Here is a 26,964-nt window from a genome sequence, read left to right as displayed (position 1 = left end):
GGAAGCTGAAGAGAATTCAGAGCCTTCACAAAATCTGCTTTTGCCCTTTCTACTCTACAAAGGACTTGGAGTGGTAGGGAGTAATGACAATGAATAAAAAACATTTATTTTTGTGCCATTTTGTGTATAATCAAGTATATTAGTTCTCTGAAAGATAGATATTATTACCACTTTACAGGTAAGGACATGGAAGCTTAGAGAACTTAAATTTTTCAGGCTTGCACAATAAATGTCAATACCAGTATTTAATTCCCAAAACTCAGGTCCTTTCCCCATACTATACAAACATAAAATGGCATGACTGTTACTGATTATATATAGGTATGTTGATGTATTTAAACCTTTACAAAATTATTTACTTTGCCCCAGAAGTTAATTTTATAAGGGGTTTATAAAGCACTATACCATTCAAAATTGCTATATCAGAAATCAAATAAACTTTTGAAGGCTTTACATACAATCCAATCTGACTCCATCTGGCCATAAATAAAAAATCATTAGTTCTGTGCTCAGTATTCCAGGTGCTTCTGCAGACATGCTTTACTCACTTAAAGTCTGTATAATAAACCCATTGTAAATACAAACAACTGCAAACGTGTATATGTGCAGATTAACCTTTTCTAGACACTCCTTGTAATTTTCAAAGCCAGTGCTGGAGTTCCAGAGTGCATTAGCACTTGCATCAACATGCCAAATCCTCCCCTGGGCCTCACTGCAGTGCCAGCCCCAGCCCCAGACCCAGCCCCAGCCTAGCCCCAGCCTCCTGCACCCTGACCACACCCCGATCTTTACCTAGCAGCAGGACCTCAAAGCTACAGGCTTAATGTCTGTGGCTGAATCCCAAAGCTGAAGATTCCTTTGACACTTCCAAGTTTATTTCACTTTCTTCCTCTAGTTGGCTTTAACGTAAGAGCCCTGTTGTAAACAGGCTTTCCTCTTGCATGTATTTTAGACTGTGTGAACTAGAAAAGACCCCTATTTTATAGATGAAACAACCAAGATACAGAGAAGAAAAGGAACTTGATCAAGGCCTAGGAAAACCAAAAGATACCAAAAGCAGAAATGCTTGGCCCAAGTTTACATAGTCACAAAATGAAGGTAAGATATATGTTTTTTAAACAAACAAAAAAAAAAATTATACACATCAAATTATTTGGGATTGTGTCTTTATTAGAGTATTCCCTAGTACTGTGCTTGGCACATAGTGGGCAACTAATACTAAATTATTATGTGTAAAAGTATAAGTCAGAAAAATTGTTAATTCGATTGTAGGAGACAGTTGTGTATAATAGAATGAGTCAAGAAGAAGGAGAAATAAGGAGCTAATTGACACCCTGGGACTGAGGTGCTTACCTTCCTCGTGCCCCCCTGCTGAACCTCTTCCCTATCATAGCCCTTTCCTGGTTTGAATTGCAGCGGGCTGATTTCTTGTCTGCATCCTGTCCTAGGTTCTCCATTCCTTGAGGACAGAGATAGTACCTTGTTCACTGTTGTGTCCCAGTGCCTAGCGCAGATTCCAACATTGTAGTAAACACTCAGGAAATATTTGTTTAGTAAATAAATGAAAAGGAATGAAGTATTCCTACCCATTCATGCATCCACTGTTTTTATTTGGTTTTTGCTTTTGTATTTTCCATCTCACCAGGCAGAAGCTCATGGTATCCTCATGGCTTGAGCAGAGGCAAGAGAAGGACTACAGTATAGTGACATTCACCCTCACTTATTTCTGGTTTCCCTCCATGTCTCTCCCCCTACCTCCATGTTTCTCCCTGCCCCCTCCCCCTACACAGTCATGGAAGAGAACTCCAAAGTCTTAGGGGGAACCATGGAATCTCTGGAATTTAAGCTCTAGAAGTCACCCATCTGGTTAAAATGTTCAGGTGTTTTTGTTAACAGCCAGTTGCTAGCCTCTCGTTTTGACATCTCCAGCAGGACATTCTCAGAAGAGTGTGATAGACTAGGAAGGGAACTAACCTGGGAGCCAGGCATCCGGGGCAGAATCTCAGTTCTTTCAGCCATTTGTTGTGTGATTTCAAGCAAGGTACATACTTCTCTGGGTCTTATTTTCTTCATCTGAAATATGAAGAGATTAAAATAAATGCTTTCTTAATCTTCTCTCAGCTCTGATACTATGTGAGTCTATGATTAAATGACCTGCATATAGATAATACCTGCCCTGTTGACAGCACTATTCTGAAAACTAGAGCAAAACCATTGGCTTTCTGGTCGTACTGGCTTTATTTAAGATTGTCTTCTCTCCTTTTATATGAGAATGTCTCTGTCCCAGGCAGTTTATGGGGACTTAAGCTTTTATTTACTGTAGCTGGAGGCTCCTATAAGCTGGGGCTTTGACAATATTTCACATTTATTTATCTGAGCCAAAGCTTAGGATCAGGTGGCAGCTAAGTCACTTAAGGTTATTCAGATGCATTGAAAATGTTCCTTAATAATTCAGAACCAGTTTTCTCTGTTTAGAGTATTAAGATTTTTTAAATCCTTCTAATTAGCCAATTCCAACAGCAATTTAAATAGACAGGGAAAAATCTGTCCCTTCTGAAAGGGCAACTGATGCAAACTTATTGTCAGTCTCTATGTCTGTGCAGCAGGACTGACTGAGGCAAGGGCCAGAGTCCAGAGCCAAGGGACCTGTTAATGGTATTACTGACAAGCTCTGCCTGCTGTTGCAATGAGGCTAGGGCGAAGGCGCCTGGGAATACAGCTCTTCTTGACTCCCTTTCTTTGGATTGGTGGACACTCCTGGGAGGAGTGGGGAACCCCCATTCAGTCATTCAGTAGGTCAGTCTTTCAACAAACATTTGTTGAATTCACACTGTTCCCAGCAATACACTAGGCTCTGAGGATAGATAGCCAGTGAAACTTCATTTTGTGCCCTCAGAATTCAACCTAACTGGAGAGACAGACTCATAGACAAACCTGAGAGGCACAACAGACAAATAACTCGTGTGAGACTGTAGCTGATCCTTTGAGCTAGATCCTCCAGAAATGGGTAGCCTTGCCTGGTCAAGGAAAAGTACAGTATAGTAGTGCTGGTTTAGCAAAGGAAAAGGTCAACTTGCCAGTGTATACATTTCAGTTCAAACACTGATCTTAAGTCTGCCAACAGATGTTGGCAACCACCCTGTCTGAGGTGAAACAGAGGTATTAGTGCATCAGATGTGGACTGACCACATGCAGGGCATGTGTAGAATAGGCACTTGAGGGAGAGACCACAATAAACATATATGGCCTCTGTGTTCCAGGAGCCCATGGCCCAGTGAATGGGAGAAGATGCCACTTAGGATTAACTCTGTTACAAGGAACCAAAGAATGGGATTAATTTAGGCTCCGTCACTTAGGCCTGGTTTTGTAGATGCAGTAGCATTTGAGATGAGCCTTGAAGGATATAGAAGTTTCAACAGATGGAACTGGGGAGGAGGGACAGTCCAGTAGAGGAAACAACATAAGCAAAGGTTCAGAGAGGAGAAGTATCAGACATATTTGGGGAATAACAAACTGCTCTAATTGGCTAGAGCTTAAGGTCTGTGAGGGGATAGTATTTAGAGAAAGAGTGTTGGGGCCAAGCCACCACCACCCTTTCAAAACATTTAGCCCCAGATATCACTTATTTGATGTATTTTTTCAAAAGAAAATAGAATAAACATCTATTTTGCCGCCTGACTTTACAAATGTTAATAGAGGCTTGCTCTGTATTTTTCAGTGTTCCATGATGTACATCTCTGGTTTGATCATTTATTCAACAAGCATTTATTGAGAGCATATAATGCACTAGGTTCTTTTCTGGAAGCTGGAAATAGAGGAACACACAGTTCCTGTCTTTAAGTTTCTCAGTCTTACCCAGGAGACATTCGTGTAAAGCGCAGTGGAAGACAAGCTGTGTAGATGCTCCTAGCAGGTATCTAAGGGTGCATCAGATATAACATCCTTATTTATTTATTTATTTATTTATTTATTTATTTATTTATAATTACAACATCCTATTTAACAGAAGGAAACTCAGAGGAGGAAAAGTGACTTGCCCAAGATCACACAGATAGTTAGAAGCTGTGTGCTAGAGTTAGGGGCCAGGTTTGGAGTCTCTCAAAGGGTGCTTGTTCCCTTCTCTCCTCCTCTACACTGAGCCCTGAACTTCTGTGGACATAAGGACTGAACTGACAGGAAATGAGCATGAAGAAAGTCTGGCTAGGTAAAATACATATCCCCAGCCACCTTCAAGTACCACTTCCTTAGCATCTTCTCTCCTAAATGATTATTTCTCATCATGGTACTTTTCCTTAAGTCCAGGAGAGTCTGAGAGTTTCTGGTATAAGTTTGGTGTTGTACAGGCGCCTGCTGGACCAACCTTCAAAGAAAACACCTGTTCTGTTCATGATTCTTGCCTTCCAGTTTCATAAGCTTTTGGGCAGATGAAATGTAATATCAAAATAGCTCAGAGAGAGCCTTGGTAACATTTAAGATATTGAATGTGCTGCATCTGGTAACTAGAAAATTTAATGATCTCCTGCTGTTTTGGTAATTGGATAAGTAAATACATCAGAATAAATCACACCGGCAAGTCTTTTGTATGTCGTTAGGGACTCAACTCTTTTAACTCCTGTTCAAAGCTCCAGCTCTTGAGTGGCGTTTGCATGCAGAGTTACGCACACACCAGCTCATGTGGCCCTGCTTGAGTACTAAAATGCATTCAAAATGCTCACTTTCCCCCTAGCCACTCTGCCTGAAGAGCACGCTGAGCATGCCACTTCAGATCCCTCTGAAGCCAGAGAGAAAAATTTTATCAAAAGTTTAAACGAAGCCTAATAAGACATTCAGGCCCTTCATGATCTATCTCCAAACGGTCTGTCCAGCTATGTCTTCCATTATGGTTGTGCTATAAGCCTTGCCCGAAACACCATCCATTTACAAGTTGGGAAAATGAGGCCAAAGCAAAAGGGGATTATCCTGTTGTAGAAAGGAATCATGTAAGAATTTTAAGTAGGAGAGAGGCAGGATCAGACATTTTGTTCAACTCTCTCAAGTGACAGTGTGAAAGAGAGACCCAGAAGGAAAGAGGGAAATGGTCCATTAGAACCTATTAGGTGTTGGGTGATGTTGTCACCAGCTTGCAGATGAGAAATTTGGGTCTTCTGGGGGTTAAATGACTTGCTCAAGAGCATACATGCAGAACTAGAATTCAAAACCCACCAGTGCTTTTTCTTACTGCCTCTCTAATTAGCACTTAAAGGCCTAGTGGTGAAACTGTCAGGAAAACAGTAATTAGGGTTTTTCAGAAGGTTTTTACGCTGAGGTAACAGTTCTGAACTTGACCAGTTAACAGGTTTCTCTCCAAACACAGTGGTAGCATTATAGACCAATCTTTTATCAGAGGCATCTTAGGAACTGTTTATACAAGGACCTGGCTGCCTTCCATGATATCAGCCCCTGAAAGTGAGGCACATCCCCCAGACCAATGCTTCCAGCCTTTTACAAGTCACTGCACACATTGAAAATGTTTGTGTGCCTCATTGGAGTAACCACACTAAGCTGCTCAGGGTTAGAGGCAACCTAGCCCTGAGGATCCTAGTTGCCCTAAGGGATGAGGAGGCTGGCATCCTGGCACACCACTGAGGCTAATCTGCACAGATTTCTCTTGCCACACCATAGAATCCTCATTCATGAATTTGCCTGTACCTCCATTTATTATGCTTTCAGGGACAGTGAGCTTGCAAACCATCTGTAAAGTAGGACTTCCTTTTATGTACTTGAAATCATGTCTTCCAGAGCCCAAGAGGGACTAATCTTGGGAACTGTCTTCCCAGAATGAAGACACATGCATGTTCTCATTTTTTTATGCTATTCTTTTACTCTTTTCCTGCTTTTCACATTCACTCTGCACACTTGGATCTTCTGTTTCTAGACTAAAGAGGCTTTCCTGTCCACCCCCACACTACTCATCTTGATAGAAGCCTCTCTGTTCTCTCTGAGCTTTCCCCCTCAACACTGTTGTTTAATAGTGTAGTGACCAAAGCCACTATCAAGGATACCAATGCAAGGAGAGGGCCACATCTTTCATTTGGTCTTCAGGGTCTCCCTGACAGTATGCCAAGTTTGAGGCCATTTTGACATTAGTAACACTTTAGAGTTGGTGCCCTCATTAAAAATCCTGTCTAAAGGGGTACCTGGGTGGCTCAGTCATTCGGCGTCTGCCTTCGGCTCAGTATCCTGGGATCAAGCCCTGCATCGGGCTCTCTGCTCGGTGGGAAGCCTGCTTCTCCCTCTCCCCCTCCCTCTGCTTGTGTTCCCTCTCTCACTGTGTCTCTCTCTGTCAAATAAATAAAATCTTAAAAAAAAAAAGAAAGAAAGTCCTGTCTAAAGGCACAGGCTGAGAATGAAGAATCTAGATTTGGTCCCACATCTGCCGTGAATGCTAAGTAATCTAGGGTAAGTTCTTTTCCCTCACTGGACTTTTCTCTCCCCATCTGTTACAGAGATAACCTCTAAAAATCCCCTCCAAGGGTACCTGGGTGGCTCACTGAGTTAAGCGTCTGCCTGCGGCTCAGGTCATGATCTCAGGGTCCTGGGATTGAGCCCCACGTCGGGCTCCCCACTTAGCGGGGAGTCTGCTTCTCCCTCTGTGTGCTTGTTTTTTCTCTCTCTCTCTCAAATAAATAAAAATTCAAAAAAATAATAAATAAATAAATAATTAAAATCCCCTCCAGTTCTAACAATCACGGGTTTGTGATAATTGAGGAGCTAGAAATTTGTCCAAATGCCTGACATAGTAATACACTCTGTTTGGGGGAGATATGTGCTTCAGTTACATGAAGGGGATGGTCCTTCCAAGCAAGAGACTTAGAATAGTCTAGTGTATGACTACAATACTAATATTACCTGGTGTGGTGATTAAGAACACAGACTTTTGGGGTGCCTGGGTGGCTCAGTCATTAAGCACCTGCCTTCAGCTCAGGTCACGATCCCATGGGATCGAAACCCCGCATTGGGCTACCTGCTCCATGGGAAGCCTGCTTCTCCCTCTCCCACTCCCCTTGCTTGTGTTCCCTCTCTCACATTCTCTCTCTGTGTCAAATAAATAAAATAAAATCTTAAAAAAAAAAAAAAAAGAACCAGACTTTGGAGCCAGACCCAGTTTTAGGTCCTTGTTCTGCCACTTCCTGCCTGTGCAGTCTTAGGCAGGTTACATAATCTCTCTGAGCTTCTATTTCTTATTTTTAAAGTGGAGGTAATAGCATCTTCCTCACAGGGTTGTGTAGTGCTTGTGAACCACTTAGAAGAATTAGCACCCAGTAAGCTCCCAGAATATGGTTAACTGTCACCATTACTATAATGTGATAAAACAAAGAACAGATATGGCAACCTACAAGATAAAATTTTTATCCCTTTGCCACTTTAGTCTTCTCTCCCTTTGTTCTTCCTTTAACTTTTCTTTCATTCTCCCTTCCCATCTAAAAAAAAAAAAGTCAAGGAAAGAAAATGTCTTGTCGGACCCTGTTCTTCACAACTGCAGAAGTCCACCCAGCCTCACTCTGTAGCACACCAGTTACTCTGCCAGGGTTTAGTAATGAAAAGAGGAGCATCTGTCATTGTTTTCTGGAAACTCTTGCCCAAGTGCTGCTTCTTTCCTGTGATCCAAGGAGACATATTGGTCCAGCGACTACACAGGAAGCTGGGATGGAAATAAGCTATAGCGTAGTCACATAGTGGGACCCTTCCAGATTGAAAGTTCCTTTTGGGGTTGCATTACCACCTACAGCAAATGTAGAGGAGAAGTTACTAGGAGCTAAAACGCATTGCTGTGCTTGGTGATGATGATGATGATGATGATGATGATGATGAAGAATCCCTTATGTTTGCAAAAGACTTTATAGTTACCACAGCCTTTTCACACTCTGACCAGCATATGACCAGCAGATCAGTTCTTAAGTTCTCTCTCTGATACTTTGTGGGTGTAAGTGGCCTCTTCAGGGATTCCTAGCTCATCAAGAGGTATTTAAAGAATATGGACAATTAGCTATTTGGACCAAGTTGACAGTAACAAAAGGTAGCCTGTGTTCCTGTGGGGAACAACAAAGCTCATACCACACCAGGGCCATGAGCTATGATACATCTGCAGAGTGCATGCTTTTTTAATGCTCAAGGGAACGTTAACTGTTCTCCTTTTAGAAGTAGAATCAGAGGTTAAGAGGCAGTGAAGAGGGATGCATTAGATGTAGTCTGGACATTCACAAACCTGGGTGCAAATGCTAGCCTTATCTTTTCTACCTCTGTAATCCTGGGCAAATCCCTTAACCACTTTTGACCTCAGAGAATAGAATTCATCTATAAAGTGGGAATAATAGGAGTACTTATCTCATAGGATTGTTACGACAATTTAATTAGATAATATATAGAACAACTAGTATTGCATATGGCACTTATAAAATGCCAAATAAATGGTAACTTTTTTGGTAGTGATGACATTAATGATTATTTTTTTTTTAAAGATTTTATTTATTTGACAGAGAGAGACACAGCGAGAGAGGGAACACAAGCAGGGGGAGTGGGAGAGCGAGAAGCAGGCTCCCCGCAGAGCAGGGAGCCCGATGTGGGACTCGATCCCAGGACCCTGGGATCATGACCTGAGCCGAAGGCAGTCGCTTAACCAACTGAGCCACCCAGGCGCCCCAATGATTATTTTTTAAACTTGTGGTATTTAATACGCATTTTTTACAGCAGTTAACAGAATGGATTACTCCTAGCATACCAGAAAGATTAGTTGTGGGGCACCTGGGTGGCTCAGTTGGTTAGGCATCTACCTCTTGATCAGGTCATGATCTCAGGGTCATGGGTTCCCCACTCAGCGGACTCAACAGGGAGTCTACTTGAGATTTTCTCTCTCTCTCTTTCTCCCTCCCTCTGCCCCTCCCCCCTGCTCTCTCTCTCCCTCTCTAAAATAAATAAATAAATCTTTAAAAAAAAAAAAGATTAGGGCACCTGGGTGGCTCAGTCGTTAAGCGTCTGCCTTCGGCTCAGGTCATGGTCCCAGGGTCCTGGGATCGAGCCCCACATCGGGCTCCCTGCTCAGCGGGAAGCTTGCTTCTCCCTCTCCCACTCCCCCTGCTTGTGTTCCCTCTCTCGCTGTGTCTTTCTCTGTCAAATAAATAAAATCTTTAAAAAAAAAAAAAAGATTAGTTCTCCCATGCTCAAAGTAAATGGTAATTTTGAACAGAAGCAAAAGCAGATATATATAGATATATATATATACAGCTTCAGTATAATTTGGGAATTTACATAAGCAACACCTTTGTGCTGCCTCCTAGGGTAGAAGGAGCTCAGGATTTGAACTGAGAAGATGTGGGTTCAAATGTGAGCTCCAGTCACCAATTTCTAGTTGTATGACCATAAGTAATGTCCTTGTTTGAGCTTTGGTGTTCTCATCTGTTAAAATGAGAATAAATTAGTCCAATCTCTTGGAATAGCTCCGGGGTTTAGATAAAATATATGAAGGTAGTGTGAGAGCTATAAAACAATAGTCATTGTTATGTACACATTCTTCAAAGGAAGTTTGTGAGCACATTCATTTTGTATTCAGATAACTTGTTTAAAGAAGCATGTCTTTAAGAACAAGCTTTGTTGTGGCTTTATGGGTGGGAAATATATTTAGAATTGATTAATGCCCTGACTGGGTGACTCTCATCTTCTAATCAAGACTGAATAGACTTTGAGAAAAAAAAGATTTGTGACCCTTACATCAAGTTACATCAAATCATAATTGTTAAGCACTTGTTTAGTGCTATAGGGGTATTTGGGGTTTTAAATGTCATTTATATAATACCCCTTCACTTAACTTGTTCAAGACTAATTAAAAGACATAAGACCAACTGAAAGACAGACATTTGACTGAGGGGGAATACAAATATCACGTTTGTTACTGAGAAAGTTGATTAGAGATTGTGGTTTGGGATCTGCAGCCAGGGGGCTTACTGATATATTCCTTGCCCCTAAATTGACAGACTTGCCCACGAAGTCCTTGGTCTACAATTGGAGAAGCAGATTTGGCTCCAGAAAAGGAAAAGGAAGGGGTTGAGCTTAGATTCTTCACCCACACTCACCAAACAGGTCTTGATCTCACCCTGTGTGAGAGATGGGGAGAGCATCCCAGAGTCCCTCTGTGTGGAAGCATGAGTATGAAATGCATCATGGTTATAAGCTTCATCTTATTAAATCTTCACAGCAACTCTGGATGGTAAAAATGTCTCAATATTATAAATAAACAATGAACCAGAAAATTAAGTAATTTATCCATGGTCATCAGAGAGTTAGGAGGTGTTAGCAATGGAATCCAACCCAAGGCTCTCTCCCTAGGTCATTGGGGATCTCACACCATACAAATGACATCTACTAAGACATAAATAAGACATTGAATCATAATAGCTGCCATGTGTGAGACTCCATGATGGCCATTTTAATCCCTACAACAACCCTTTCACCCAGTAGAGAAAGAAGCTGGAGCTCTAAGCATCTTACTGACATGGCCAAGAGCTTGAATTTGAACCCAAGTGTTTCTATTTCCAAAGCCCAACAGCAGTCCAGTTGACCCCATTGAATCATTAACCCCCACATTTTTAAAAATGCAAAAATTAAAGGGTAGAGAAGAAAAGTGACTTATCCAAAGTTGCACCACTAGAGCCAGAACTAGAACCTGTACATTCTGGCCCTTTACATCCTGACAGCATTAGATAATATACAGCCTTAGCCGTCAGTACAAAGGAATATAGAGGAGGGGGAGCTTGATGAGAGCTGAAAGGTGAGTGAGTGCTTGCAGAGGCTGCATGGTCTTCTGTCTGTCTATTGTAAATGATGGGATCTAATTGTCTCCCACATCTGTGGGAGAGAAAAGGAGGAAGAAGGGGTATGGATGAGATTCTAGTGTTTGCTCTCTGTGTGAACTACAAAAGGATTATAAATTTTCCACCAGTGTAGCCAAGGGCTGCTCCTGGGGGTCAGACTGTGCAAGGCTCCATCTGCTCGCAGTGCTGCCACCACACAGCACAGTCTAGAAAGTAGTGGTGTTGGTCACCCAGAGAGGAGCAGCCAAATACTACAGAAAATATGAGAATAGAGCTTTTCTCCCCTTGGAGATGCTGGAATTTTCTGAAATGCAAATTTTACTCTAAAAGCAAGAATACATTTGAGAAACCACTGGTGGTCTATTGCCTCCCAATTCCACACACTGAACCTGAAGGCTATAACTCATGGAGTGAGAAAGAACACTTGAAGGAGGTGGGGGAGTTGTAATGGAAAGCATTAGGAAACTAGTCAGAAGGCTTGGGTTCTGGTTCTGCCTCTAACGTTTATGCTATCATAGGCAAACACAATCTCTAGGTCTCATTTCCTAATCTACAGAGTGTGGCTAATTCCAAATGCATGATTTCCAAGTACCACTGCAGTGCATTTCCTTCGTAAGCTGTTAAAATACCTTGGGAATGTTAAAAAAAAAAAAAATGCAACCTAGCATGTTTTTTAAAGACTTTATATTGGGGCGCCTGGGTGGCTCAGTTGTTAGGCGTCTGCCTTCGGCTCGGGTCATGATCCCGGGGTCCTGGGATCGGGCCCCGCATCGGGCTCCCTGCTCGGCGGGAGGCCTGCTTCTCCCTCTCCCACTCCCCCCGCTTGTGTTCCCTCTCTCGCTCTCTGTCAAAAAATAAATAGAATCTTAAAAAAAAAAAAATCCCCGTTTAAAAATAAATAAATATATAAATAAATAAATAAATAACATAAAGACTTTATATTTTTTGAGCAGTTTTAGGCTCACAGCAAAATTGAGCAGAAAGTACAGAGAGTTCCCATACACTCCCTTTCATGTGTAGCCTCTCCCATTATCAACATTCCCTATTGTCAACATCCCTCACCAGAGTGGTACATTTGTTACAACTGATGAACCTACATTGACACATCATTATCACTCAGAGTTTATAGTTTACATTAGGGTTTACTCTTACATTCTATTGGTTTGGACAAATGTATAATGACATATAACCATCATTATAGTATCACACAAAGTATTTTTACTGCCCTAAAAATCCTCTGCGCTCTGCCTACTCATCCCTCTTCCCACTCCAACCCCTGGAACTAGTGATCTTTTTACTATCTCCATAGTTTTGCCTTTTCCAGAATGTCATATAGTTGGAATCATACAATATGTAGCCTTTTCATATTGACTTCTTTCATTTAGCATTTAAGATTCCTTCATGTCTTTTCATAGCTTAATAGCTCATTTTTTTAGTGTTGAATAATATTCCATTGTGTGGATGTACCACAGTTTATTTATCTGTTTACCTACTGAAAAACATCTTGGATACTTCCAAGTTTTGGGCAGTTATGAATAAAGGTGCTGTAAACATCTGTGTGCAGATTTTTGTGTGGACATAAGTTTTCAGCTCCTTTGGGTTAATACCAAGGAGTATGATTACTGGATTATATAGTAAGAATAGGGTTAGTTTTGTAAGAAACCACCTGTCTTCCAGTACTGTGCCATTTTGCCTTCCTACCAACAATGAATGAGAGTTCCTGTTGCTCCACATCCTCAACCAGCATTTGGTGTTTTCAATGTTCTAGATGTTGGCCATCTAATAGGCGTGTAGTGGTACCTCATTGTTACTTAATTTGCGTTTCCCTGATAGCATATGGTGTGGTGGAGCATCTTTTCATATGTTCATTTGCCATCTGAAGTAGCTCTTCTTTGATAAGGTATCTTTAAGGTCTTTGGCCCATTTTTTAATTGGATTGTTCATTTTCTTATTGTTGAGTTTTAAGAATTCTTTGTATATTTTGGATAATCATTCTTTATCAGATATGTCTTTTGCAAATATTGTTTTTTCTCCTGTCTATAGCTTGTCTTCTCATTCTTTTGACAGTGTGTTATGCAGAAGTTTTTAATTTTAATGAAGTCCAGCTTTATCAATTATTTCTTTTGTGGATTGTGCTTTTGGTGTTATATCTAAAAAATCAAAGCCATTCTCACGGTCATCTAGGTTTTGTCCAATGTTATCTTCTAGGAATTTTATAGTTTTGTGTTTTACTTTTAAGTCTGTACTCCATTTTGAGTTATTTTTGGAAAGGGTGTAAGTTCTGCATCTAGATCCTTTTTTTTTTTGCATGTCAGTGTTCAGTTGTTCCAGCACCATTTGTTGAACCTAGCATTTTTTCCTAAATGTGAAAATATTAGATTCGAACTTAACCTTTATTCAATTTCAAAATAAAAGCATTACTTCAAAATTAAGTAAAATAACAAGGACTGATAATAATATCTATGATATATGACCGTGAGTTAATGTTTGTATAAATATGTTACAAACTATAAAGTACTATGCATATATTGCTGCTACTGTTATTTTTAGTATCACTCAGCTCTTGCTCTCAGGTAGCCCCCAGCCTAGTAGTAGTAGTATATTTATGCTCAGGTATTTTTTTTTTTAAGTGAGAGGCAGAATGGTGTGCTTTCTAGAAAGAACCCCAAAATGGAAGTCAGAAACTCTGGGGTAGAGTACTACATCTGCCTCTTAACTGTGTGACCTGGGCCAAGTCACTTGACCTCTGTGTGAAATGAAGGGGTTGGACTTTTGGCATTTAAGGAACTTTCTCACCCTAACATTCTGGGGCTCTATTTGGTATGACGTAGGACGAGATTCTGTCACACTGATTCACATTTTTCTCAGCAACAATATTAGACTTTTTTTAAAAAGGAACTGAAGCCCAAGGAAGTAATAGAAATAAGATATATATGAAAGTTCCAACTGCTGAGACAATTGATCTTGGAAAGAATAGTTCTATTTGTCCCATTTTTGCTAACATAAACAAGTTTCACAAAACCAAATAGCTAAGGTATTAATTTAATAAGAAAATATATCATTCAGGTTCCCTAAGTATAATGAATAAACTGTCAAGGTGATTGACCTTCCTTTTCTAACATAGACAAAGTCAGGCCAGACCTCTTAACTGAGAATGCTCCTCCTCTCCCAAGGAGTCCCAAAGGGTAGGTTTCTCTGTTGATTTAGAGAGTCAATAATTCAGTAAAGTCCCAGGTAAATGGCAGAACACAAGCTAAGATTGGGTTTTTGTATTCGTATTTTATAAACATTTCAGGGTTTTTTTTTTTTCCTGACCCTTGATCTTTTGCCATTCTTAAAGTGAAGATTTTATATCTTGGAAGCTTGGTTAGAAACAACCTCAGGGTCATCTCATCCAACTTTTTTCTCTGGGTGGAGCCTGCTCTTAGCCACACCCCTGGCTGAATATTCTAGCAGTTCAACATATGGATTCCAAAACTGGATTCACATCCTGGCTCTGTCTTGAATAGCTTTAAGACCTTGGGCAAGTTACTTAATGTGTTCCATGGGTCAGTTTTCTCATCTGTAAAATGGGAATAATAATTGTATCTACCTCAGGAGGTTATTATGCAAATTAAATTATTTTATAAAGTGCTTGGAATATGCCTGGTACAAAATAAATGCTAACTATATGTTAGCCGTTACTGTTATCTTCATGATCTTCTCAAATATGCCCTTATTTGAATGCTTCTAGGGGCAAGAGAGAATGCACTCACTGTCCCCACCCCTCCCTCCTCCTCCGTCGCCACAAGGCAGCCCACTGACATGTTAGCCAGAAGCGTTCTGTTTAGCATGAGCTTTGGAGTCAGACAGACTTGAGTGTGAAATCTTATTCTATCTGCACCTTGATACGATAACCCATGGTATCTTCAGCTATAAAATGGCAGCAAAATACCTACTTCATTTGGCTTTTTTGAGGACTAGTTAGAGTACTATATATATGAAGTACTTAGCATGATTCCAGCTCCATGGTAGGTACTCAATAAATGATAGTTGCTGCTATGATGATGGTTAAGAAGAACAAGAAGAAAACAGAATAGAAGGAGGAAGAAGGAAGTAGCACAGCCGCACACGAGCAGCTTCAAGAGTCCTTTCTGGCCAGCTGAATTCTGCGTCCCTGTGATCTCACCGGTCCCAGCCCTGCCCAGTGGCGCTGCACGTAACATGTCTGATCTGCTTGGCGGTCCTTCAGCTACCCCTTTCCCTATAGCAGCAGCCACCACCACCACTTCTCAGTTCCCTCTTGAACGGGACCCAGAGCATGGCATGATGGTTCCATAGCATGGCCACCTGTCTTGCAGGGGAGAACCTCATCCCCCAGGTTCCCCTACAGCCTTTTTGTCCATGCAGGCAAAAGAAGAATGGAAGCAGAGGTTGTCCTTGTTCATTCTGAAATTTCTGTCTAAAATGACCTCCGAAGAACAATTGCTTCATCTGGGGTACCAGAAGGAACAGCCCCCAAACAGCCACGTTTGCTGTGAAGTAGCTCAGCCTGGCCTCTCTGAAACTATCCAAGGGGGTCTCTAGTTACTGAGGCATTAGCCTAGCAGGGCAGCAGGGCAGAAATAAGAAAGGCAGCCCAATGCAGACCTGCGCTCCAGGAGGCTTCAGGAAAAGAGCTCCAGCTGTGAAGTGGGACCAGGACCCCTCTCCAAGGCAACATTCCAGCCAGTAATGGCTACCACTCACTGAGCATGTACTGGCTTGAGCACTGTACCAGAAGCTTTACCAACACTCCATTTAACCATCACACCAACCTATGAACGAGAAACTGATTATTCTCATCTTAGAGATGGAGAAACCTAGGCTCTGTGGTTATAGAACTTCAAGGTCTATAGGTAGTAAAGTGAGAACAGGGATTTGAATCTAAGTTTGCTTCAGTCTTTTTAACCATTATACTGTATAGACAGACCCCTACTAACCATGTGGCCTTAAACAAGTGGCAACCACTTTGAGCCTCAATTTTGCCACCTCTGCCTACCTTGCATGGTTGTTACAGGAATTAAATGAAATAACATGAAGTCCCTGGCATGTAATAGGTGTTCAAAAAACTTTAGTTTCCTCCTTTTCAAGTCCCAGCTGTCTCACCCAAAGTGACAGAGAAAATTACTTAACTTTCCTGGGACACAGTTTTCTGAACCTCTAACCCTGGATGTTGACAGCTTAGGCAGGGTGCAGTTTGGGCCTGAGGCTCCAGCCTCCAGCCTCCCTGCCTGTTTTGCTTCATAGCATTTCTGCTGGTGTGCATAGGCTCTGGCACTATTATGATTATGGTTTCTCCCAACAAACATCATATTTACAAACCACAAATAACAAAGCACAAGATGCCGGAAGAGCTCTGGCATGTTAATTAAGAACAATAGCGGAAGCAGCTGGGCAGAAAATACCAACGAGTCTGAAGTAGAGTCTCTGTTGACAAGAGACAGTGCAATATTGTACATTAATTGGGGATGTGGGTAAACATTTGCCAGGAGCTTGCCCCACAGTGCATTGGAAGACAGACAGCAGGCTGGGCCCTCCCCTCCGCCTTGCCTGCCCATCTGCCCAGAACCCAAGAGATACCAGTACAGCCACTTTGCTCTGGGTTCCATGTAAGCAGAGAGGATTCTGGTGGTTGATGTGTCTCCTTAATGACCCCCCTGGGCCTACCAGGTTTCCATCTGGATACAGTCGAAGATGAAGATAGTGTTCCTCCTTCAGCTCTCCAGCCTGCTTGTGACACTAGGCTCCCAGGGCCCTCATCCCCCTTGATAGAAGACAGTGGAGCCATCTCATTAGGTGTGGCTTGAGTTGAGCAGAGGACAAGATTGCCAGCCTCAGGTGCTGTATTCTCTGCGGACCACAGGCCCAGAGTCCCTGTATCTCACATAGCAGACTACCCAGCCTCCCATCACACACACTCAGACCTGTCCATTTATCTGTGTGTCTGTCCATCCTTAGTTATTCACATACACGGTAGCCATCATTGAACACCTGCTCTGTGCTGGACACTGCTAATTGTATATTTTTTTCTCATTTAATCCTCACATCAGTCCTGCATGGTTGATATTAACTCCAAAGCCAGAAAGCTAATAGCTAACACAGCTATGATTTAAACTGGAATCTTTTTTTTTTTTTAAGATTTTATTTAGTTATTTGAGAGGGACAGCAGGGGTAGGGGGGGAGAGAGAGAGAGAGCATGAGCAGGGGGAGGGGGCAGAGGCAGAGGGAGAAGCAGACTCCCTGCCGAGCAGGGAGCCTAACGCGGAGCTCGACCCCGGGACAATGACCTGGGCCGAAGGCAGACGCCTAACCGATTGAGGCACCCAGGCACCCCTTAAACCGGAATCTTTCTGGTTCCAAAGCCCACTGTCACTTCCACTAAACTAGTATTTCTCAACTTTTTAAAATTCATACTCCCTGCTGATAAATAGGAAAACTGTTTCTTTCTCTCACTCTCAGATTCATAAATCCTCCATCCCTGCCCCTGGCCTAGGAGTCATAAATCTACTTTAGGATTCCTATATGACTAGCATTTCCCAACTGAGCCAAGATTTGGTCTAGCTTTACTCCCTATAGTTCATACTATTAAATAATGATTTTTTTTATTTCTAAAATAGAAAGTCTTATTATGGCATTGACTATTTTTTCAAACTAAATATCCTCCCCCTCCACCAACAAGGAGATTGTGATACGCCTTCCTAGGGAGACTTTTCCTCAGAGGAGGTTATTCATCTTTGGGCATGGTAGAGTAGGCATTGTCCAGTTTACTACAGGAAGGTTTAGCCAGAAAATCAGCCCCGAGGACTTAGCTCTTTTCCTACCAAGCAGAAAAGTGCCCCCATGCTGTCAGGAGTTAATGAAGCAGAGGTCCCCAGAATGCCAATCAGTTGTTTAGCCAGTACCCTTTCCTAAGGGGCTTCCGTTCTGTGGGTCAAGCTGTGCTGTGCAGGAGGCACGGATCTCCCACCTGCCCAGGAAGAGGTCCAGGCTCCTGAAGCTGTGCCTGCCTGTGGTCACATGCTAGTTCTTCCACCAATCTATGAGCCGTGACCTCTCTGAGCCCTGGTGTCCTTGGTTCTAAGATGGAAATCGCACCACATACGTCCCAGGTTTATTGTGAGCATCTAATAAGATGATAGATTCGGACATGCTGAGGCCACTGCGTAGCAGGCTGAGAGCCAGCGTGCACAGGGAGGACCCGAACACCATGAGGAGATTGTTCCAATCTTTTAAATGTGTTTTCTTTCTTTTTAGGTAACCCAGCTGGACCCAAATAAATCACTATTGGAGGTAAAGTTGTTCCCTCAAGAAACCCTTTTCCTTGAAGCAAAAGAGTAAACATGGCCCAGCAGTGGAACCAGCCTTCCTTGACAAGCCAGAGGCCTGCATCAAGAGAAGGGCTCCTCGCCAACCCACCTACACGCTCGTCTCACTCAACTCAATGTCACACTTCTGCCTCTTGCAAGATTGCTGGAAAAAAGTAATAATAAACATAGCTACTTAAAATTTCCCATCCACGAGTATATGTTCCCAATCCTCATAGAAAATTACAACTCTGCAGCCCTCCCTTATCCCCTTCACCTCGCCGTTATTCAATGACTAATGCACTGTTCAAGTGTGAGTGACCACGAAGTAGAATTTTTACCTCTCCAGTGCCCACCGTTTCCCCACACTGTCTAGGACAGTTCTGTCTGCCCCGGGACACCAGGATGCCATGTATTTGATACGTCTCATTGAGCCAGGGCTCATACACCTCTGCCTTTTTATTTTCACAACTGGATTTCTACTTTGTCACCTAATTTTAAAAGGCATGGGGAAAAAAGTCAAATGGGACTTCTCAGCATGGAGATTAAACATTGTTGTAGGAAAAAAAGCATATCATTTTTGTTGGTACTTTCTGACTTATTTACTAAGATGTGAGGTTGTGTTTGAGGACTGCATTTGACATATATGCAAGATACTTATTTTAAACTGCAGCTGCCTTGGGTCTCCAGGTTCCATCTAGGAGGTATCTGCTCTTCCAGTGCAGCGTGGAAAACTGTTGAAGCGCATTATGTGAATGTTGAGATAGTGTGAAGAGGACCAGTACCAGGACTTTGGTATCTGGCCCAGATGCAAGAAGCTGCTGTTTGCATTTGGGCAGTTCGAACCTCATAGATACCAGCGCCCACAGAGCTGGTCCATCAGTGTACACCGAACACAGTTCTCTCCTGCTTTTCTCTCCCTCTGCTCCATCATGTGTTGGGACCTTGTTCCTTGGTATTTTAAGCACCTTGTCTATCACCAAAATCTGATCAGTCACCCCATGGACTCTGAGCCCCGCTATAAAACCTTGCTCCACTATTTCATTCTTTTAACGTTTCAGTATTAGATATTAGATTTGCATTTCAAATGAAAGATCTCATGGCTGAAAATTCTGACCTCATATATTTAAGAGAGCAAACCTGGGGGCTCAGCTCAGAAGACATGTGTTGCCTGAACCTACATATAATAATTTGGGAATGATTTAGTAAATATAGATTTTTGTTAATCTGTGGATTTGGGGTTTGAAGTTTAGTTCATGGAAGCACTGTTGATGCCTTCACAGCCAATGATTTCTTTTTAGTCTTGGAATGTTTCTCCATATCTGTTTTTATGTCACCTGTGGTCTCTATCCCAGGGTTTGGGATTCTGACTTTGACATTTTGTATTTGTCCAAAGTACAGTCTAAGTGCTGGGTTTTTCCCCTGGCCCAATTCAAGGGGTTCTCAGAAGACTCTAACCGAAGCCTAAGATATGGCTGGTCCTTTTCCCTCTGCCTGGAAGTGGATATTGGCCAGGAAAATTCCTCCTGCGTCTTTTCTCTGGTGCTCCGACCAGGGACCTCCCTGAACACTCTCTCGTAAGAGATGTGTTCCTAAAAGATAGTGCTACATCTTCTTAGAGTCAGGCCTTCTCTGCTCCAGAGGTCTCCCAGGGAGGCTGAAAGGAAAAGAGACCCACTATGGGGGGAGTTCAGCTCTACTCCTACCTTCCTTTTTTTTTGTCCACACCTACCTTCCTAACCTGGTGGACCCAAAGACAGTCATTTCCAATGCTACAGATGCACTAGGGCACCAATTCTTCTTTTTCCAGGTATACCTTAGCTGCCATGCAGAAGCTATAGCCCTTAACCCAGGCCATACTCAGGAACAGCAGGAAGAGTGTGGGTGGGAGTTGGAGAGACAGGACTCTGAATTTACTTTCATGGTTAACCTGTTCCATCTGATTTGGGTTTGGTTTCATCATATTGTTCTGCCCTGTCAGCTTCACTTCTGTATTCTAGTGATAGAGACTTTACTCTGAAACTGATTTCATAAAAGTTATTAAATGCTTCTTGAACGTGTATGAAGTTTACACACCCTTTTTCAACCCTGTCTTGAGAGATTCTCCTAGTTCAGTCTCATGAAATCCTATCCTATAGGCCCCCATTGCTGGGAAAGGCCTCAGCTAATTGTCACTGTTCACTCACATCATTCTGGTCTACTGAGCTCCAGAACCGGAGGCCAAAGCAGTTTTGGGCTTTTTCTTACAAGCACAACATTAAAGGGACTTGCATAAAGTTAGGTTCCAAGAAAAACATCAAGTAACTTGCTATCACAAGAGGAGAAGCTATTAAGTAACTTCTGCTATCACAGAAATAGCAATGTCCTTTGGCAATTCTTCCTCCTGCCCTTAAACTTCCTTGGGCTTTACATCCCAGCTGCCAGATGCAGTGAGTCAATCAGAACATGGGCTCCGTGTTCTTCTGCCCAGCTGTTTACAGTGAAGTTCCAGGACTCCCTGTCATCCTCACTTCCATTCCAGCTCATTCCTCTGTGTTCCTTGGATTATCAGTTGTATGTTTGGAGCATTAGTTTGAAGATTTAAGCAAGTATTGACAATTTCCCACAGACCCTGAGAAGGTGTAGTTTGGAGAGGTTTCTGGTTGGAAATGTTGCCATGCTCTGGCACCACTAGCTTTACGGGACACACAGGTGTTCATCTCTGAATTAAGCATCCAAAGTCTGAATTGGATGAGAACATCTTTTATGGAATCTTTCTTTTTTTAATGTAGGAGAATAGGATTTAGGCTTTTATAAGTTTTATTTGGTGACATTAGAAACATAAGTTTGCATTTGCATTAAAATTGCTACTCCCAAAGCTACATATACTGAGCTGAGTATGCTGGTCAAAGGGATGGGTTTTAAAGATGTTGCAGAGTTCTGACAGATTTCCCCAAAAGCACAGAAGTTCTTCATTTGGATAGGGGAGCGGGTCTTCATTGTCTCCATGAGCAGCATCACTGATGAACACACTTCCGCCATCCCTCCCAGCTCCCCATCCACCCAGTCCCGGGTCCCACAGATGGATGGGACGTGGAATCCTAAATTCAGTTCAGGAGTAATCACATACACGTCACACTTCACAATCTGTGTGACCCTTTCACCTGCATTATCTCATTTGATCTTTTTAAAAATTCTTGGAGGGAGATCTCTCTCTCTCTCCTTTCTTTCGCTCTCATTTTTCGTTCCCTCTCTCTTTTTTTCTCTCTCTCTCTCATTTCTCTTCTCTCTCTCTCTCTCTCTCTCTCACACACACACACACACACACACACACACAGAGACTTTAGTGTCTTCCAGTTTGAACCTTGGTTCTGCCACTTTATAGCTATGTGACCTTAAGGTGAGTAACCTCTCTGAACCTCAGCGTCCTGATAACATTCAGGTAGCATTTTGCAGTTTCCCACACCCTCTACACTCATCATCCCAGACCACTGCAGTGCGGGCTCAAAGGGCAGTGCTTGCCTAAGTCACACAGAATGTCAGGACAAGAGTCTGGACTCAAGCCCTAGGCTCTGATTTTCAGGTTCACAGCTCTTCTATAAAGAATCTCTAAATTTCATGTCCAAGAATGGGTCTTGGCATCCCCCACAATTGTGTATAAGAAGCTAAATGTAATTTTCTGGAAGGGAAGATCTGTATGCATCAGATTCTCAGTGGGCAATATTGATGCCAGAAAATTCAGAACCACCATTTACATCATGCAAACACCATCAGACTATTTGGGAAGTTGAATCTGCCCATTCTTTTCATCAAGCCACATTTTTATCTAAATGAAAGCTGCAACCCCCAAAGGGGGGGGAGGGTGGAGATACAACAGTTGGGCTTCCTTGCCTTGAACCTCCCTCTGCATTCAGTGCTTCTCTCTCATCTCAAATAATCTGCTTTGGAAGATGACCCCTAACAACTGCCATGGCCTTACAGCTCCTCCCTGCTGTAATTTGAAAGTGTGGTCTGAAAGGAAATACCAATAAAAGAGACTTGCTCTCCAGTCTTCATTCTGTTAACTCTTAGTTTGCACACTGTTAGTTGTGGTTCTCAGTTTTGAGACGTGATAAAACGTGTGGCCGAGAGCATGGTCTCTGGAGCCATGTTGCCTGGGTCCAAGCCGCTCCTGCACTTACTGGTAGTGTGCCCTCAGGAAGTCACTTCACCTTCTTGTGCCTCCGCATTTGGGCTATAAAATGGAAATAATTACAGTACTTGGTTGATAAGGTTGTGAAGATTAAATGAACTAACATTTAACAATTAGCACGTAAAGCAGTTAGCTATCATCTGGTCTACAAACTCACACAGGATTACAAAAGGAAAGGAGAGTGGGTGATGATAATGACAAGTGGCAGTTTATGGGGGAGGACACAGGAAATGTGAACAGCAGATGCAAGAAGTCCAAGAATACTGCTCTGGGGCCCTCCAGGGAAGGTTAAAGAGCCTTGCACAAAGTGTCACTGTTACTGGTGTCCAGAGGCTAAGCCTGGGGCATCATGGGAAGGAGGGAAGAGGAGACCTAACTTGCTGAGCACTTAGGATGTGCCCAGTACTGTGCTCAGAGCATTACATACATTACCTCGTGTAACCCCACAACAACCCTGTCGAATGGGTGATCTTGACCCCATTTTGAAGCAACAGGCTCAAAGAGGTGAAGTGTGACTTGCCCGAGCTCCACAGCTAATAAAGAGCAGAACAGAGTTTGAGACCCAGACCTTTGACTCTAAAGCTCCTGCTGTTTATGTCAATGCAGTACCACCTTCAGGAAAAGTATGCCCTTTTACCAAAGCATTTCCAATAATCATAATAATATTTTTTAGCTGTTGGTGGATACAAAAATGGGTAAAGCCCCATTTCCATAGAGAATTCAGCTCTCCAAAATGACTCATTCCCTAAGGTGTCAGGGGCCAGGTTTTAAGCAATGCCTTTTATTTTTAAGCACATGCAACATTTTAAGAAGGATCCTGCAGCTTCTACCTCTTGGACATCTCCAAAGTCCATTCCGTGCTCCTTCACCCATTATCCCATGGGCATTTCTTCCATCAGACCTTTGTTGTCTCTCACCCGGGTTATAAAACCACATCCTAATTGATCTCCCTTTCTCCAGTCCTTCTCTTCGAGACCAGTCTCCACGAAGCTGCCAGAAAGAGCTTTCTAAAACCCCTGCCTCAATATGCCACACCCATGCCTTCATACCCTCAGAGGCTTACCATTGCCCTCCAAATAAAATCCAAACTCAGCTTGCATTTAAAACTCCTGCCATCTGGCCCCTACCTCCCTTCCCATCTACCTCCAGCCATGCCCTCAACACACATCCAGAGTCACCTGCAGTCTTCTGAAAGCATCAGCCTTGTATCACCTCTGGCCTTGGACACTATTCCCTCTGTCACCACCAGACTCCTGCCACCTCTCCATCCTTCACTTTCAGTTTAGACTTCATTTCCTCCAAAATGGTTTCCCTGACCACTGCTACAGCCTCCCCACACCCTCCAAGTTAGGCGAGAATCTTCGGCCCTGTGCTGCCCTTTCCGTACATAGCGCTGAACCACTCTGAATCGTAACTCTAAACTCGTATGTTCTTCCTGCCCCCATCCCAGACTGTGAGCCCTCCAAAGGGTCTAAGTCACTTCTTATCCTCAAGGCCTAGCAAAATGACTAGTACATAGTAAGCACACAGGAAATTTTGACTTTGTTAACTGAGTTTCAACAAAGAAATGATGTCTGTGTGCAGGTGGTGACTTCATCTCTAACACCTTGCTCATCAGGGAACATTGTGAGGACAGAGACCAGGTCATAATCACCTGTTTATTTCAAGCCAGCCCAGGGTCAGCACATAGCAGTCATGCACCCAGTGGTTACTGAAGCAGTTAATTGGAGCTGGAACAAAACCAACTGGAGCTGCTGAGAAGAGACAAAGGGTAAAGGAATTCCTGTTGAGTACCCTGGTAAGCCCTGCACAGTGTCGCCCCCTAGCCATTCTCAGAAGTATTCCGCCAGGTAGCTACTGCTAATATCCTCATATTACAGTTAGGGGAACTGAGGCTCAGAGAAATGATGTCACTGTCCAGAGACACACAGCTGGTAGAGAGGAGCTGAGAATCCACTCTGGATCTGAGCCCGAAGCTCACGCCTGCTCTGTTTCCCCTTATCCATGAGCCCCATCCCCGGCCCCGGCCCTGAGCTGCTTTAGTAGCTGTAACTTCTAAGCCACAGGTGAGAGTAGAATAAAAATCCCCACACACTTTCTAGGATACTGCATGCCCCTAGTTTTCTTCCACTCCTCTGAAAAATCCCCCTGTGTCTCCTCTGCAGAGTTTTCCTGCTCTGCTTGCCTGTGAAATGTCAGCAGCCCTGAATTCCTTCCTCTGCCCTCTGCTTTTCTCAAACTGTCCTTAGATAGGAGGCAATTTGTGGTTCGAGACTCAGCTCAGATTTTGCCTAAGGTATAAACCCCACGAGGGTAAGGTCTGTGTCAATCTGATCTGTTGTTTTATCCTTCCACACAGACCTGGCACTGTATATAGTGCTTGATAAATATTGAACATTTATATCATGTTTATTGAATGCCAGGCACTAAGTACTTCACTCCTCACAACAACCCTGTGAAGTAGGAGCTATTAATATCCCCACTTCATTGGTGAGCAAACTGAGGCACAAGAGATTAGGTAATTTGCCCAAGGCCACACAGCTAGTAAACCAAGGAGCCAGGATTCAAACGCAGGTGTTTTGGCTCCAGAGTTCAGGCAATTACCACTTCACTCCACTACCTCTCCTCCAGAAAGCCTCATGGAATCCCCAGGGCCAGGTTAGGGGCCTCTTCTAACCCCTGTGTTTGCCCCTAGCTGAGCACTTATCCTATTATTGTGATCATTTGCTCAGAAGTCTCCCTCTGTGGACCGTGACAGGTCTGGCCCCTGGGCCTGGCACAGGGCACAGACAGTAAATGTTATATGAATGAATGAACTACAAAACTACCCCATGAGATGGAACATACTATCCTGCTTCATACATTTATAAACTGAGGTTTAGAGAGGTTCAATCATTTGCCCAAAGTCTCATAACAACTATATAACATATCCTGTCTATCTCCAAAGCAAATCTTTTTTTTTCCATCATGCATTTTCATTAGACCTGCATTTATTTCATTTCCTTTAAGATTTTATTTATTTATTTGAGAGAGAGTGCACACACACATGCGCCAAAGAGGCAGAGCATGAGCAGGGGGGAGGGTCAGAAGGAAGAGGGAGAAACAGACTCCCCACTGAGCAGGGAGCCTGACTCAGGACCCATCCCAGGACTCTGGGATCGTGGCCTGAGCAGAAGGCAGACGCTCAACCGACTGAGCCACCCAGGCGCCCATTAGACCTGCATTTAGTTGAAGTTCTGTTTAAGTGCCCTTTGCCTCATGGAGATAGTGTCAGTTTTGACTCCATCTATTCATCATTTAGGCTTTTTGTTAAACACTGGATTCTCAGCCTCTACCCTTGTCCCAGAATCTCCAGGCTGAGATGGGGCCACCAATTCCAGGACAATGTGGTCAACACTAGAGAAGTTCCAGGAGCCATGGGAGCCCAGAGAAGGCCCCCAGTTTGGGCAGTTGGATAGACTTCTGGGAGAGATGAACACCACCTAGTGGCTGTGGCCAGAGTCCATTCTGTAATAAATGGCACTACCCAAGCCTGACAATCTGAGATCTGAGAGTTAGAAATGTAGGCATCCTACAGGATCAAAATGAAGACTGCCTCTCTGGGCTGAGGTCTCCAGGCCCCTAGAAATGATATCTGCCTTACTTGGGCACACATTGGTAACACTGGCATAGTATTTTTCTGAAGAGTTGACAACAAGGAGAGTCTTACTGAAACTTCTCTGTGTTTGAGGGAGTCTAGTGGAAACACATGTAAAGGAAATCAGGTTTGGAGGCCAGGAATTTTGCTATATTTCCAGAGGAGAGTGCCAAGGTCACAGCTGGATGGAGCATCCCACATACGTATCATCATTTTCCTACCTGGGTCTGCATGGTCCTTTTCTCATTTCAGAGCATTTCCAAATATAGCAGGTCTACCTCTCCTCGTTCTACAGATGGAGCAACTGAGACCCAGAGCAGCGAAATGACTTGAGCAAGGTTCCATTCTGGCATGCCTTCAACCACACCAAGCATCATTGAAGAACTAGCTTGTGCAGTATCACCTATATGCCTCAGGTTCTTGATATTAAAAAAAAAACACGGCGCATTTTATGAGTTTTTTACATGCTATGGGAGGTCATGGACACAAAAGGAAAGACTATGTTCTCTGGTATAAAAGTGGTACTGTGCCATGGGGGCAAAGAACCCAGCCCCTGCCTTTGCGGAGTCCCACAAGGAACCAGCAGGGCTATGGTGTGCCCAAAATAGTGGAGGCCCTGAGAAGAGACAGGTGGGGTTGCTTCCAGAAGCTGGGGATGGGCTCTGGGCTGTGATGCTCCTTTCTTACTGGCACAATTTCACTTTATGCTTTATAGCAAACATGTTCTGATTAATGGAGCCCCTGGAAAGGGTGGTGGGAGTGAACGAGGTGACCTAAGGAGGGAGATGGCCCTGAGTCCCTCTAGGACCTTGAGCACCCCAGGCCTGCCAGAAGGTCTCTGAACCACTACAATCCATCAGAATTCTGATTCTGGAGGGAGTTTTCAGATTATGGTTCAAGTGACCTCCTGTCATCAGCTCCCAGCCTCCCCAGTCATTTTTCTAAAGGAGGCAAAAGGATACTGAGAAGGGACCAGTTTTCCACTCT

At 43.2% G+C, this 26,964-nt stretch overlaps 1 protein-coding gene across 3 annotated transcripts in view; it reads left to right on the top strand.

Annotated features, from left to right (window-relative positions):
- The window catches only part of FAF1 (Fas associated factor 1), a 500,302-nt gene extending 481,567 nt beyond the window's left edge, over positions 1-18,735 (top strand). For all 3 annotated transcript variants that reach the window (XM_021684282.2, XM_044914506.1, XM_044914505.1), the window contains exon 19: positions 18,120-18,735. In XM_021684282.2, the coding sequence (XP_021539957.1) occupies positions 18,120-18,203 (84 nt within the window). In that variant the 3' untranslated portion in view covers positions 18,204-18,735. The remainder of the gene's footprint in view (positions 1-18,119) is intronic.
- The last annotated feature ends 8,229 nt before the right edge of the window (positions 18,736-26,964 follow it).

The sequence above is a fragment of the Neomonachus schauinslandi genome, chromosome 4, assembly GCF_002201575.2.
Source record: "Neomonachus schauinslandi chromosome 4, ASM220157v2, whole genome shotgun sequence".
Classification (NCBI taxonomy): Eukaryota; Metazoa; Chordata; class Mammalia; order Carnivora; family Phocidae; genus Neomonachus; species Neomonachus schauinslandi.
The sequence above is the reverse complement of the archived record's forward strand: the minus strand, read 5'-3'. Positions and strand labels throughout refer to the sequence as shown.